The 16,470-nt window shown below is 36.5% G+C and overlaps 2 protein-coding genes across 2 annotated transcripts; both read left to right on the forward strand.

The window, feature by feature from the left end:
• Positions 1-629: 629 nt before the first annotated feature.
• Positions 630-4,910, forward strand: LOC128528667 (zinc finger protein 239-like). Its single transcript, XM_053501683.1, has 2 exons — positions 630-847; positions 2,653-4,910. Exons 1-2 carry the CDS (start codon positions 749-751, stop codon positions 3,676-3,678), a joined length of 1,125 nt encoding a protein of 374 aa, XP_053357658.1. The 5' UTR covers positions 630-748; the 3' UTR covers positions 3,679-4,910.
• Positions 4,911-5,490: 580 nt separating this feature from the next.
• On the forward strand, positions 5,491-10,617 carry LOC128528665 (zinc finger protein 239-like). Its single transcript, XM_053501680.1, has 2 exons — positions 5,491-5,736; positions 7,910-10,617. The coding sequence occupies exons 1-2, from the start codon at positions 5,638-5,640 to the stop codon at positions 8,984-8,986; spliced, it is 1,176 nt and encodes a 391-aa protein (XP_053357655.1). The 5' UTR covers positions 5,491-5,637; the 3' UTR covers positions 8,987-10,617.
• The last annotated feature ends 5,853 nt before the right edge of the window (positions 10,618-16,470 follow it).

Below are 16,470 nucleotides of genomic sequence, written 5' to 3' on the forward strand. Positions count from 1 at the left end.
AAAGATTTTCACTCTTTTTTTTTTAACAATTAACAATTTATATTACTTGACAAACCCCCGAAAAATAAATGTGCCTAAACATAAATGGTATATACATTTGTTTAAATCAATGCCTCCAAAGGCTCTTATGTGACTAGGGCTAATTATAATACAGATATAAAATTATATTTTTATATCATTCATATTTAATAGTGCTTGTGGGGAGGAGGAGGGGGAGACTATGGGACTGATAGGTCGTTCATAAACGATTCGTTCTTTTTCTACTGGTATGGTTTTGTAAATATGATGGTGAACTACTCATTCTGTTTATTATAACATTATTGCCCTTAGCTGCATTGTAATAGTTTCCGTACTGGAACTATAGCCAAAATTTGTGTATGTTGACGTATTGGGAGTCTTTTTTTTTTTTTTTTTTTTTTTTACTAAAAAAAATGCAACATTTTATTTTATTTTTGATCAAAAGAACGAAATGAACTAAATGATCCAAAAAAAATATATATTCGTTCATTTTGATAAACGGGATTCAAAGAACCGATTCACTAGAATGATTCAAACTTCCCATCGCTAGGGGAGACGAGGACGGGGCGAGAACTGCGAGAACCAGATCTCGCGAGAACAGACGAGATTCAACATGGCGACGCCCTGCTGCTTAAACCTATCAGCTGTTTACAACTGAACTTCTCTACAAATAAACGTTTTCCAAACAACTGTTGGAAGTTTTGGGAAATTAGTGAATAGCTGCTTTATAATGGAAGACACTTGCAAATCCGAAGATTTAATTAATCTCGAGAAACGAGATGAAGAGTCCTGTACAGACACAGGGGATGTAAACACGAGCTCTGAGCGAGTGAGTTTATCACAATCCAGGATTAATATAATTTAAATTAGGAAACAGAGAGGTGCTAGGTGATCAGTTAGGACGTCATTATATTTCATAAAGTCTGTAGCTGTGAAAATGTCTGTGTTATGTGTATTCTGGAGAACTGACATGTCAGTGATGCTTTCGTTGTTGTTTTTTTTTTTTTTTTGTCCATGACAGTGAAACCACTATAAACTGTTTATTTAATGATTGAAGAATAAACACGTGACATGCTTAATGAAGAGCAGAAAATGGTTGAAATTTCATTTGTTCATCTATTCTTTTTAAATATAAGTGTACCAGTGTAGACTGTGTAGTACAGGATGTCCAAAAAGTCTCAATACATAAGGTGAAAATAAGGGTATTAAGTAATTGCTTGCAAATTTGTTACTATGTGTGTGTGAGACCACTCTGTTAATAAAGAAAATTTCACTAATATAGAGAATGGTTTGTGAATAAAAAGAAAAAAAATTACTAAAATGTAATTATTTTCCAAGAATGAAGACTTTGTAACACCCTGTATATGAAGAGTAAAGATGGAGTATGTGACATAGGAAAAAAGAAAAAAATGTTCCATATCAGAGCAAGACAAATTAAGAAATACTTAAAAAATTTGTATCAATGCCAGAATTATATTACACTTATAACTTAAAAGGGCAAGTATACACTTTATATACTAGAAATGGAAATCATCAGTTACTACCCAATACAATATCACAATACCTCATTGCTGATTCGTTTAATATTGCGATTCTGTATCATTATTTTTATAAATATCCTGATTATCTGTTATATTTTTTCCAGAATGTGTTACAAGAAATTAAAAGGTTGAGTCATGACTTTATTAGAAAAGTTTTTTTTACCTTAGCTTTATTCAACAGCTTCATGACTAAATTAAATACAAATAACTTAATATAAAAAGTGGTTTCTTATAACACTTATTATTTTTATGGTTTTTAAAAAAACAAGCATATAATGTAAACATTTCAAATACAAAGGTTTATTTTTTAACTTCAAATTCAATTAAACAATAACAAAAAAAAATACATTGTTACTGGGCAACAAATATCTCTGTCATCCACCATAATTATTATTTCTAAACAAAACTAGGAAATAATTAACTTCTACCACACGGGATGAAAATGTGTAAATGAAAAAAAAAAAGTGTAAACGTAAAAATAGCTAAAAAGAAACGGCAACATTTTTTCATGTCAAACATGTTGAGTGCATGTTGATCAGTTGCGGCACAATGGCAGGTACCACGTGCACTCACGGCTTTTAATGCATGTGTCTCGAGACTAATTAGCTCACCAGGTGTTTTGAGACTGCTGTAAGCGTGTGTAATGAGTGGGGTTACACAGAGTGCTCTGATCAGAGTTTGGAGAAAAATGCAGATCGGAGACTTTTTAGCATGCACAACTTTTGATAATTTAACACCATAACCATGCATTTCTGTTGCACTTGGAATGCATTTTGAAGTGCACTTGGTACAGAATTATTTAATCCCAACATTAACAGTCATGTCTGATCAAGCTAAAAAACAGCCAATTCCAGTCACTGGCTGATCAACTTATGCATCAGTATATGAATCGGCACACAAAAGAATCACCACTCATAACTGAACCCCCCCCCCCATCTTTATTATATACAGTCTAGTAGTGTGGGTCGCAAAATTTAGGACACATGAAAAGGCTAGATGTGGAGGCTGTCCATCTTGGCTTACGACATATCAGGTGTTGATACCAGTTGTAATCAGGGTTAATACTGTCTAATGTTTATTTTTTTTTCTGCAGAGTGAAATGTCAACATCTGGTTTCCATCGTGCTACAAACCATGACAAGGGCCTTCACATAGAAATAAGAAAGGAGAAAATTCACTACTGCTCACTTTGTGGGAAGAGTTTTACCAGAAAGGGTCATCTTAAACAACACCATCTAATCCACACAGGAGAAAAGCCACATTGCTGCTCTCAGTGTGGGAAGACATTTTCACAGCAAAGTAATCTTAAAAACCATGAGCGTACTCACACCAGAGAGAAGCCTTACGAATGCTCAGACTGTGGGAAGAGTTTTACGCTGCAGAGTACGTTTAAAAACCACCAGCGCGTTCACACAGGAGAAAAGCCCTACTACTGCGCACAGTGTGGGAAGAGTTTTGCGCTGCAAAGTACGTTTAACAACCACCAGCGCATTCACTCTGGAGAGAAGCCATATTACTGCGCGCAGTGCGGGAAGAGCTTCACACGACACAGTACATTTAAAAACCACCAGCGCGTTCACACAGGAGAGAAACCGTATCGCTGCCCGCAGTGCGGGAAGGATTTCACGCTGCGGAGTAGTTTACAAAACCACCAGCACATTCATAGCGGAAAGCTGCATCAGTGTTTACAGTGTGGGAAGAGTTTTTCACAATATGGCACCTTAAAACACCACCAGCTGATCCATACAGGAAAGAAGCCGCATTATTGCTCACAATGTGGGATGAGATTTAGAGAATTACGCCATTTAAAAAAACACCAGCGCACTCACACGGGAGAGAAAACACATTCCTGCTCACAGTGTGGGAAAAGCTTTAGAAAATTAAGTCATTTAAAATCACACCAGCGCATTCACATGGTAGAAAAACCACATTACTGCTCACACTGTGGAAAGACTTTTATAGAATACAAATCTTTTAAAATCCACCAGCGCATTCACACAGAACAGAAGCGCTGTCACTGTTCGCTGTGTGGAACGAGCTTTACGCAACATGCAGGAGCGAAGCCTCATTACTGCTCAGAGTGTGTGACACGTTTTTGTGTTGGCAAAATAAAAAAATAATCAGCTCTTTCAGACAGAAGTTATAAACTTTAAATTATTTATGTAGTGAATATTCTATTTCAACAGTCATATGACGCATTCTGCTTTAGAGCATTATGAGGACATTGCATCCAATCCTGTTCCTGGAGTAGATTCTTATTTTTGAAAAAAAATTCTGTTTTAGCATTCTTACCAGGTACTTTCTAAAGTAAACTTGGTGTGTAACAGGGCTGCGTGATTTGATTTAATATATAATCCATGGCACATATTGCAATCGCAATTTAAATTGTTATATATTTTTTTAAAAGAAAGGTGTGTGCTTTCAGAAGCATTCCTTATGTGTTCAGCAAATTATGTCTAGTAATGTTCTTTCCTTCCAAACCATGACCTCAGATCAGAACTACATACCTAACTGTGGTATTTGCTTACTGTTACACCCCTAATAAATAAACATTAGATGTGTGTATGTGTGTGGTGTGTGTTTGTAGCATAAATTCCAACTCCAGATATTGTGTGTCATAAAAGTGTGGTCGGAGAAGGTGCCAAAACAACAGGAATATTGTCAAGTGCCGACCCAAGAGCTTCACAAGGAGTGGAGTGAGTCAGTGCATCAAGAGCCACAATGCAAACGCATCTTTAGGAAAGGGGCTACAACTGTTGCGTTCCTAGTATGAAGCCACTCCTGAACCAGAGACAACATCTGAAACAACTTACCTTGGCTAAGGAGTATAAGAATCGGACCATTGCTCAGTGGTCCAAGGTCTTCTTTTCAGGTGAAAGTAAATTTTGCATATTATTTGAAAATCATCCTGCAGGGTGTTAAGTCATGTGCTGGTGTTGTGTTTTATCGCGTCCAAGGTCAACACAGGAGATTTTAGCACATTTTATGCTTTCGTCTGCTGCCAGGCTGGCTTATGGAGATGAAACTACCACTAACTAGTCTGCTCACCATGATATTACTGTGCTTGATTGGCCAGCCAACTCATCTGACCTATAAAGAATCTATGGGCTATTGTCAAGAGAAAGATGAGAAACACCTAACTCAGTAATACAGATGAGCTGAAGGCTGCTATCAAACCAATCTGGTCTTCAATAACACTTCAGAGTTAACACTACAGGTTAACGCACACACAGATATTCCTGTTATATACTGTTGTTACAATGTCACCAATGAATTTTACAATGTAGTTACAATAGTTACAATATGTTAAATATAGTAACAATATCTTAAAATATAGTTACAATATCCTAAATGTTTGTGCAATAGAAACTGTGGAATGACATCATTTCAAACTGTGCAACATTATTCCTAGTGCAATTCATTTGGAAGTGTAAATATTCTTCTGTTCCTACTTTCTGTTGTAACAAATAAAGATATAAATTATCTCATATCATCATCATCATCATCTTATTATTATTATTATTATTATTGTTGTCATTATAAAAATTACTAGTCATACAAATTACAAATCTTCCTTTATGATTTTATAATTTCCATATTTAACATTCCATATTTGTACAGCCTAGTTTAATTTTATAGCCTATATTTTAGTTTTTCTATCATTTATTCTTATTGATTATCTTAATTTTAAGGTCACGAGCGGTTGTATAAGCTGCATTTCACTGCATATCGACTGTGTATGTGACAAATAAAAGTTGAATTTGATTCTAAATCGATATAGATCACTAGTCATGCAAATATTCAGTACGGTTTAAATATCTCAAATGTTTAATTTTCTGTATTTAAACGAATTCATTTTCATACACAACACAAGACAGTCAGTGGCTCAAAGCGCCGACTCCTGAATTCTCGCGAGAGGATGCGAGATCCAAGATGGCGGCGCCCTGCTGCTAAAACTCTCCTGCTGATGAAAACTGTACTGTACTAAAAATAACAAACTCAGTATCGACTACACATACATTATTTCATAACTGCGGAACCCGGGTAATCTTCGAAAAGTTCATTTTAAGGAAGATATAATGGCGGCTTCTTGCAAACCAAAAGATTCAGCCAAACCCGAGGACCAAGGAAAAGACGAGTGTACAGACACGGAGGATGTAAACACAAGCTCAGTCCCGGTGAGTTTATCACAATACTAATCATAAAACCACTGACACGAATAAACACACAGGGACAAGTCGTAAAAAACGCCTCGCTGCAAAGTATAGGTGTTATATAACATTAACTTTAATAATAAACATCCCATATGGAGTCGTTTAAACTATTTACGGAAGTAAATGTAGACTTATTAAAAAAAGAAATTTACTCTTTTTGCTCATTTACACAAAACGATCATATATATATAATATATATTATATAATATATATTATAAATAAATATATAATATTGTTCTACATATAATACAGAAAATGTGTGGCCAAAGAAGCTACAGTACTTCTGAAGTTCATGGACATGGAAGTGAACAGTCTCGCTTCCCTAAAAATCTCAGGTTTGTTAACTTCTGCCATTTTGGAGAGATAATTTTATACTGCCCCCAAAATGGAAATGTTTTAGCGTTATACTGTCTCACAGTTATTAAAATGCAAATAATTCCTATTTCTTTATAAGTATTTACACTAAAATTGGTGTAAGCTTCTACAAACATATGACCTGTAAGTAGTAGGTTTTTGGTAAAAGAATTAAGAATTAGATTAAGATTAAGAATGTTAAAAAAAAAAATCTGTGCACTGCTACAGCCTTTTAAACTTTTTTTTTCTCATGGAGGCTGTTGTTGCATATATATATATATATATATATATATATATATATATATTAGTGCTGTTAAAATTCGCGCGTTAACGCATGCGATTAATTTGAAATATTTAACGCATTAAAAAAATTTAACGCAATTAACAAGGTTGCAGTTTTTTTTATTTCCTGTTGTGGCCGACGTGTTCAACGTGCAAAGAAGTATGGATAAGACCAAGGAAGGACTTTTAGACGGAAAGTTTCAGTATAAAACTCTGCCGGATGGTTCTGGGGATAAAACAAAAGTAATCTGTACATTTTGCAAAGCCGAATTTAAATACCACAGAAGTAATTTGTCTTTGACATATCACTTAAAAGCAAAACACCCCACCGAAACAATCTCTACAGGGCCTCGCCAATGTAAATTGCATTGATTGTTTTGAAATTCAAATTACACAAATGGCACATACCTGTGTTTTTATTTCTGTAATAAATATGGCTTTCAAGCCAACAGTTAATTTGGAGGATATTGATGGTTTATTGCAGGTATGTTGTTTACATGAGAAAATCTGTGTTACAAGTTAAACAAAAATTCCAATAAACAATCATATTTGAATTTAAATAGTTTCATTGTCTTGAGTTTACATTAATTATTTACATTTACATATCCAAAAAGTTTCAGTCTTTTAATTGTGATTAATCCCGATTAATTGCAAAAAATTGTGCGATTAATTAGTTAATTTTTTTAATCGATTGACAGCACTAATATATATATATATATATATATATATATGTGTGTGTGTGGGTGTGTGCATACACAGAGTGGAACCTTGGATTGCGAGCATAATTCGGTCCTGAAGCATGCTTGTATATCAAAACACTAATATATCAAAGTGAATTTTTCCATAAGAAATAATAGAAACTTCTAAATAGAAAATATAAAGTAAAAATAAAAGTAATTAACCTGCACATTACATTTGAAAAGAATTATGACTGGTGAGAGCAGAATCAGGAGCAGGGGGGAGTGTGAGAGAGAGAACCATTGTCTCAGTTGTGATCACATGACACTCGGCAGGCGAAGCACATACATATTACAATATTCAGCTATCAAGACCTTGCTCGTTTAATAAGTCAAATTCTTTTTTCTTATTTGTTTCGTCTTGCAAAATGCTCACAGGCCAAGTTACTCACAATCCAAGGTTCCACTGTATAAACTACCATTCAAAAGTTTGGGATCAGTTTTTAACTCCATGGTCATTCTTGATTTTTATTCCAAAACATACAATAATCTCCTTTAAACAGTTAATGTTGAGAAGTACAGTACTGTATGCAGTTTTTTTTAAAGGAGTAATGTATTGAGCGAAGTTCGAAATGAAATGAAAGTGTTTTAAGAGTGTATTTGGGGGCATATTTAGGGATTAAACTATAAAAACAGGCATTTTTTTTGATCACATCCAAAATTCATGACTTTTTCACAATTCGCAGGTGCTCTAGGAACGTAACCTCTGTTAATTTCGGAGATCGACTATACTGTCTAACATTGTGATCTATGTTTTGCTGCAGGGTGAAATGTCATCGTCTGGTTTCCATCACAGTGAGAATCACACAGAACTGGCCAATGATTTGATTTACTTCTGCTCTCTGTGTGGAAAGGGTTTTACCAAAAAGGGTCATCTTAAACAGCACCATCTAATACACACGGGAGAGAAGCCACATCAGTGCTCGCAGTGCGGGAAGATGTTTATACAGAAAAGCAACCTGAAAAAGCACCTTCGCACTCACACTGGAGAGAAGCCGTACGAATGCTCACAGTGCGGGAAGTGTTTCACGCGACACAGCCCTTTTAAAAACCACCAGCGGAGTCACACCGGAGAGAAGCCGTATCACTGCTCACCGTGTGGGAAGAGTTTTACTCTGCAGAGTTCGTTTAAGAGACACCAGCTCATTCACAACGGAGAGAAGCCGTATTACTGCACACAGTGTGGGAAAAGCTTTACGCGACACAGTAATCTGAAAAGCCACCACCGTGTTCACACGGGAGAGCAGATGTACTGCTGCATACAGTGCGGGAAGCGCTTTAAAGAAATGGCTACTTTAAAAACCCACCAGCTGATTCACACGGGAGAGAAGCCGCATTACTGCACGCAGTGCGGGATGAGTTTCAGGGAGCTGAGTCATTTAAGAACGCACCAGCGCATCCACGCGAGAGAGGAGCCTCATTACTGCTCGCAGTGCGGGATGAGTTTTCGAGAGTTGAGCCATTTGAAAACACACCAGCGCATTCACACTGGAGAAAAGTCGCATTACTGCTCGCAGTGCGGAATGAGCTTCAGAGAGCTGAGTCATTTAAAAACGCACCAGCGCATTCACGCAGGGGGGAAGCCATATTACTGCTCACAATGCGGGATGAGTTTCAGAGAGTTGAGCCATTTAAAAACGCACCAGCGGATCCACGCCAAAGCGAAGCCGCATTACTGCCCCCAGTGCGGGATGAGTTTTAGAGAACTGAGCCATTTAAAAACACATCAGCGCATCCACACGGGAGAGAGGCCGTATCACTGCTCACAATGCGGGAAGAGCTTTAAACAACATGGATCTTTTAAGGCACACCAGCGCGTTCACACAGGAGAGAAGCAGTGACCGTGAGCATAGCGTGCAACGAGTTTTACACAGCATACTGTACCCACAGGAGCGAAACATCTTTACTGCTCAAAAGTGTTACGCAATCCGCTCCTTTTAACAGAACAGAAGCCGTACTATCACAGCGTTGGTGGTGTTTACGTTATTTATGTGTTGAATAGGAGTTGACTATCTGAATCGTAATGTAAACCACAGGTTACCACCTCGCTTCTGAAGAGCTGTAAGAGCAGGGGTAGTTTAGTGGTTAAGATGTTGAAGGTCACAGGTTCAATACCCAACATCACCCCAGCTGCCAATGTTGGGCTTAGAGTAAGGTCCCTAACCCTCACCTGCTCAACTGTATGATGAGATAAAAGTAATTCACTCTGGAAAAGGGGGTCTGCCAAAATGCAATAAGACCTGGGACAGGTAGAGGGGTACCATATTGACGGAAGAGTACAAGCGAAAAGAAGATTGCGGTTGAATCGTTATTTATATGTAAACAAATTATGAGTAATTTAAATGTTTCATGTTTTCTAAATGGCACTTTTTGGTATCATTCTTTTCAGTAGCTGGATCCTAAATATTGGATTCATCTCAATGTATCTGTTGATTTACAATTTATTATACACTCACCGGCCACTTCATTAGGTACACCGTGCAAAGACTGGGCTTTAATTCTTCATGGCGTAGATTCAACAAGGTGCTGGAAACATGCCTTAGAGATTTTGTTCCATGTAGACAGGATAGCCTCATCCAATCTCCTGTTCCACCACATCCTAAATGTGCTCTATTAGACTGAGGTCTGGTGACTGCGGGGCCTTTTGAAATTATTTTCATTTGACATTAAGCGGCCCAAGAAGGTCTCCCCCACACATCCTGATACAAGGCAGGATGGAACTAATGTTTTTTTCATGCCAAATTCTGACCCTAGCATTAAGGGGGTCAGAAATCGAGACCTATCACACCAGGCAACATTTTTTCAATTTGATGTTGTTCAATTTTGGTGATCGAGTCTGGCCATTCTCCTCTGACCTCTGGCATCAACAAGGCATTTTCGCCAAGAGTTCTTACTAAACCCTAGAGATGGTTGTGCATGAAAATCCCAGTGGATCAGCAGTTTCGGAAATACTCAGACCGGCCTGTCTTGAACCAATACCCATGCCATGTTCAGAGTCACTTGAATCACCTTTCATTCCCCTTCTGATGCTCACTTTAAATTTCAGCAGATTGTCTTGAACGTGTCTACGTGCCTAAATGCATTGAGTTGCTGCCATGTGATTGGCTGCTTTAGATATTTGCATTTATGAGTAGTTGAACAGATGGTTAACGATGTAGCCGGTGAGTGTAAATAGCCAGTTTTAAAGCAACTGGTTATGATTTGATTTATAAGTTAGATTTCATTCTGTTCATTTTGACTGTCAAGAAAAAATTTATGCAATTATCTCTACTTACAAAATACTTCTGTAATAAAATAATGGTTTGGATGTTTGAACTACAGTATACAGTTATATTGTTTTATCATTTTTCTTTATAAAAGCTTGCAGTAGAAACTGGTCATACAATGTTTGCATAGCCTAAAACAAATATATAGTTTACGCAGATTATCTGTAAGGTCAGGATTTAACGGAGCCCTGTAAGTCACCTAGAGAAGAAAAAAAATCTGTGGCAACAGTTTTGTAATTCATGCTCTCAGTTTAATAAACTGTTCCCACTAATTCTTAAACTGTTCCCTCAGTTTAGCAATCTGTGATCCGTACCCATGAATTCATTATTCTGTGCGCATGCTTTCGCAATCCGTTCCCACAGGTTTGTACACAGACTTCTTTTTGAGAAACAGGAAGCTCCCAGGTACGTGTTAATGAATCTTATTATATATTGTTTTATGTTGGATTATTAAGTGTAATACATCAAACTCTCTTAACTGCATGCTTACAGTGACTCTCTAGACATTAATTGTAACAGGTTTAAGGTAGAATACTTTGATTTAATAAGATTGATTTGCATTCAATTCTTGTAATAATTTGTGACGATCAGCACATTGTTATTATTATTATTATTATTATTATTATTAATAATAATAATAATAATAATAATAATAATAATAATAATAATATTTAATAAACATGGCATTGTGTATTGTGACCAACTTTTGACTAATTGCTTTCTTCCTCTTTCGTAAGTCTTTTGGATAAGAGCTTATGCTAAATGTATAGCCTAAATGTAACAACAACAATACTAGCAGTAGTAGTAGTAGTAGTAGCAATTATTATTATTATTAATATTAATATTATTATTATTATAACTATGAAAGAGTACACCTGAGTACACCTACACTTATTATAAAATAATTCATAAATGCTTTATTTATAAATAACCTATTAAAGTTTTGGAAAGGTGTTTGTGTACTATTCATTCTTAACTTGAAGACTTGTTTTTATTATACTAAGCTCTTTCCCCCAAAAAAGACTTTAAAAAAAGTAAATAAGATCATTCAGCATACTATGGTTTATATACATTATACGGATTGCTGCTCAATGACTTTCTCTGTTTACCCTTAGGCTTCCTTACTTAAATGTACTCTTTTATAGTTATAAAATAATAATAATTATTTTATAGTATTTAATAGTTATTATCATTGTTGTTGTTGTTACTACTACTACTACAACTAGTATTGTTATTGTTACATTTAGGCTATGCATTTAGAATAAGCTTTTATCCAAAAGACAAAAAAGGAAAAAAAGCAATTAGTCAACATTCGGTCATAATACATTATGCCAAGTTTATTAAATAATAATAATAATAATAATAACAAATTATAACAAGATTTTCATGCAAATCATTTTTATTTAATCATAATATTTTACTCCAAAGCTGCTACAATTGATAGCTAGAGAATCAGTGTAAGCATGCATCTAAGTCAGTTTGATGTATTACACTTAATAATCCACAATAAAACAATATATAATAAGATTCATTAACACGTACCTGGGAGCTTCCTGTTCCTCAAAAAGGAGTCTTGTGTACAAACTTGTGGGAACGGTTTGCAAATGCGTGTGCACAGAATAATGAATTCATGGGTACGGATTACAAAACCTGAGCGCACGAATTCTTAAACTGAGGGAACAGTTTAAGAATTCGTGGGAACGGATTATTAAACTAAGAGCATGAATTACAAAACTGTTGCCACAGGTTTTTTTTTTTGCCTCTGGGTGACTTACAGGGCTCCTTAGGATTTAAGGGCATTGTTGGCCTAGCTTGATTAAGACCCATGTTTGCATGGGAGTTGAGCCCCCTTAGTGTCAGTGCAAGACTCATATAAAATATAGTAGGGTTGCTTCAGGAAGGGCATTTGGTGTAATATTTGTGCCAAAATATAGCGATTAGATGACCTACCGGTGCGACTAATGAAGGAATAACAAAAATTCCTAATCATGTAAGTTTAGTAATAAATAGTGACGCATACCTCCATTAAATACTGGACATGTGGAGAGCACAGCTTATCTTATAAGGCCATGGTGACATAGTGGAAACCACTAAATGACTACCAAATGGCCAAAATAAATATTTCCACAATCCATAAAATGTCCAAAATATGGAGATAAACCATAGAAAACGAAGAAGAAAAAATATGGAATCTTCAAATTTTGTTGTCTTGGAAAAGATGGACAATGCGCTTAGAGAAGTGGAGGAAATTGGAGCAGCTGTAAGAGACATACGTTGAAGTTCACATATAAATTAAATGCGTCAATTACTGCAAAATGTTTAATGGTAAATAAAACAGATGACTTCTACATTAAGTTATGGTTGAAAGAGGAAAGCATTCTGATATACTTGGAACAAGCTGGATTATGGGAAGTATATGACAAATTGTTGGTTGTGACATACTAGATCAGAAACTTATCTCTTTACCCAGGAGCAAGGAATGTAGTGATTATCCATGTACAGGAACGGCTCAGGATATTTAAGTCAGTTGAATTAGTGCTGGATCTAAAGTGTTGCACAGAGTATCCTATGACAAAAGGAACCAATTTATTTTAAATAAATAAATAAATAAAAAAACATCCTGGTCGCTAAGTGTCCTTTCCTGCCAATGCTAACGTATCCAGTAATATTATTTTAGCCATTTGCACTACCTTGGGTTACAGCTACCATATGCACAGACCAGCTTACCCACTTTTTTATGGTGTCAGGTACTCTAAATTGAATGACTTCAATTGTTGTTTTAAAAAGCACTTGGTTTGGCTTGCTTTAGTTTTCTTTTCATTTTTTTCATATGTAATATTTGATCAATGTCATTAATATGTTCATCTAAAATCAATGTCATTTAAAAGTATTGAGTAGAAGTGAATTTTCTGATTGTTGAATATTTCTTGCCTGAATCCAGTGGAAACAATTAAACAAGTTCTTTCATGGAAACATTTTTACATTCTCTTGAAGTATTTTTAAATCGTTCCATGTACATGGATGTTTCAGAATAAGTACGCTTTAAGATAATATTAATGATCAGTAATCTTATATCGAAGAATGGCAAGAGCTGCCTGTGGAGGCGCAAATACTTTTGTTATACATGGTGTAATGTAAAATTACTAGTGCAGCCTGATGCCAGTTGGCTTGTATCTGTATGTGGAGGCATCACTGCGATGGTCCCAGTGCTATTTAAATAGATGCTGGGGGATGTGAAGGTTTATATCAGTTAAAATAGATGGTCAGAGTTTGATACTTGCCCTTGAGTATGTCTTTAACACATGTGGAAGATTCAAATAATGACACAAGTTACATGTATTTTTCTTATCATCTTATGGTCAGGTTTGCATTCAAACTCCTGTGGATTTTCAATAGATATTACAGTATTTGCATGTGAGAATATGTTTTTAATTTAAAATAATATTTGTTGGGTTCTGTCTAGCCTGTCATGGGGAGGGATAGAGGGAACAACCCATCCAATAACAGAGTTCTTTAAAAATCTTTATTTGACCAAATTTCAATCTCTCAAACCGCAGGCTCAGATGATGGGATGCGTACAAATAGTTATTGGCTGGTCGATGTCCTATTGTTTCAAACACTGTAGCTTTAGTTGATTTTAATAAACAAAAAAAAAATGCTGTGAATATACTCTTGAACAAATAGTATCAGCATTGAATTGCTGCTGAATCCATGGAGGTACTGGCTGATCCACAGAGGAACAACCTCAGCAACAAGCAATTAAACAGAAAGTAATATGCTGTCTTTCATTCAATTCCACTAGGTAAAGTAACTATAAATCAGTGCAAGTAATCATAAATCTTGCAACTACTTGTCACAATAATATATACTTAAAAAAAATTAAAAAACAGTTGGTGTATTACTATTTATAGTATAAAACTATACTGATTCCAAGTCATACGCCCATTCACTAGGGTTAAAATATTTCACATTTGTGAAACATCTGTGACAATTCACCTTCCTGGGGATCCTGTGCATTTGCACCACTAGCATAAATTATGTCCTTCTACTTCTGCCAGACTTTTCTGCACTATGGCAGAGTCAGTAATCTGAAATGCCTATCATGGCCTGTTGAATCCCAATTCAACAATGAATGGACTAAACATCAGCCAAATAGATCCTAGATTTACTGCACCCATTTAGGGTGCCAGCCTCACTTTCCCAGGCATATGCCCTGCCTTGATAACATGCCAGCGTTTTTTAAAATACTAAAACAGAGGGAATTTCCGCTCATTGGGCTAGCTGTGGCTATGTCAATATAGTGTTTTTTACTTCAATATTCTCTCCATATTTCCTGCTTTAAGTGTCTAATGCTATGCAGGCAATCACAAAGGGTGGCTATTAAGGTTAGTCTGAAGCCTGCCACCTCACAGAGGACCATTTCTTGGTCATTACTGTGAATGGAGCCGAATGATTAAGTGACAATTTAAGTACCAAGAGGAGGGCTTGGACCTGAAACTAATGTATCTTGAGGTTTCTGCTTAAGATCATCAGTGTTAATGAGTGTCTTCAGCCCCACAATTTTGTGATTTTAAATGAGCTGTGACTGCTCACAATCAATTTAGGCCTATGCCTGGAGAGCACCTTGATGTGTTTTTGGTTTTACTCAGTGCATTAGTTGGTACAGGCCTAAATGTTTGCTCCTAGCAGCCTGACTGGGCTGATATTGCAGTAGAAAGCACACAGGTAATGACTGTTCTTGGTCACTAGGAGCTGAGGTTTGCATGAGAGAATGACTATGGCAATTTGGGCTGAAAGGTGCTATGGTTTGCTGGACTTGATGAGCATCAAGTCCAAACACCAAGGGCAGTGGTGGAAAAATTTCTAAATCAGTGTGACAAGGTTTTGACAAAACCTGAACATACTAGGGAAAACTGAGCACCCTACTGTAACTGCAGCATGGTGCAACAAGTTAGGTGGCTACATGGCTATGTTGCCACTCTAACAGGATTCTACAGTAGCTATTCACACTTGACATTCAACATTGTGGCTCCCAGCTGAAGACCACATTTTGAAGGTGGTCACCATTGAGCCAGTAGGCACACAATCAATGTCCATTTTGAGACAACTTGTATCCAGATAAAGGGCAAGGGATTATTTTGGTGGTACACACCATGTTACACGGTGAAGAACTATTTACTCTGTTACCTTTGATTGTGCAGGAGAAAACAGAAGAAGAGAAGCATTATAGCCTGTTATCCAAAATGTTCTGACTGTGGATGCAAGTTGTAGATTTAGATCTGAGCTCTGACTGGACCATTTGAAGACTTTGGTCTTCTGACTAAAACCCCTGTGTTGAGTTGGACTTGCGTTTTGGGTCATTATCATGCTGGAAAGTAAAGTTTGTCCTTTCTATTTAGCTTTCTTCCAGAGGCCTGGAGGTTTTGTGGTATTTGTATATGTCCAAGATTTTGTCTTTCCTAGAGCCCCTAGTATTGGCTAAAGAAAAGTGGCCCCAGACTTATTTATTAGTATTCTTCTTGTCTTCCTTCTTGTCACTGTGTTGGCCTATTTTTCCCCCTTAATGATCATGTCCTTCACAGTGTTCCATGGTACATCTGTTATTTTGGAAATTCTTTTGCACCCTTCTGCTAATCTGTAACCGTATCCCAGTCCTGTTTTGTAAGCTCTCACCACTCAGGTGAACCCAGGATGTCCAAAAAATTCCTACAGAATCAACTGAATTTAATTGGGGACAAAGTATACTGTGCAACTGTTTCCATTTTTTTAACACATATGGCCCCTCAAGGTTATCCTGATATGGAGAGGTGACGTCAAAGGCTTCTGTTAGCCAGACTCATCACACAGCCTGGCAGAAGTGAACATATACTCCTTTCTAAAGCTTTTGTGTAAGCCTTGACCTTCTTACCAATCAGAGATGGCCAGAGTCATAGCACATAGCTGTAAATCAATACATAAATACTCTTCAGCTTCTCTGTTCTCACAAAGCTTTAGAGATCTATATCGGTGTTGCCATTTTGGGTAGGTTTCTGTCCAGTTGGGTTATGTTCTGTCATCTT

This window comes from Clarias gariepinus, chromosome 8, assembly GCF_024256425.1.
Source record: "Clarias gariepinus isolate MV-2021 ecotype Netherlands chromosome 8, CGAR_prim_01v2, whole genome shotgun sequence".
Taxonomy (NCBI): domain Eukaryota; kingdom Metazoa; phylum Chordata; class Actinopteri; order Siluriformes; family Clariidae; genus Clarias; species Clarias gariepinus.

Coding starts and splice junctions, on each gene's coding strand:
- LOC128528667 (XM_053501683.1), top strand. CDS start 749: ATGGAAGACACTTGCAAATCCGAAGATTTAATTAATCTCGAGAAACGA. Junction 848..2,652: donor TAAACACGAGCTCTGAGCGA/GTGAGTTTATCA, acceptor TTTTTTCTGCAG/AGTGAAATGTCAACATCTGG.
- LOC128528665 (XM_053501680.1), top strand. CDS start 5,638: ATGGCGGCTTCTTGCAAACCAAAAGATTCAGCCAAACCCGAGGACCAA. Junction 5,737..7,909: donor TAAACACAAGCTCAGTCCCG/GTGAGTTTATCA, acceptor GTTTTGCTGCAG/GGTGAAATGTCATCGTCTGG.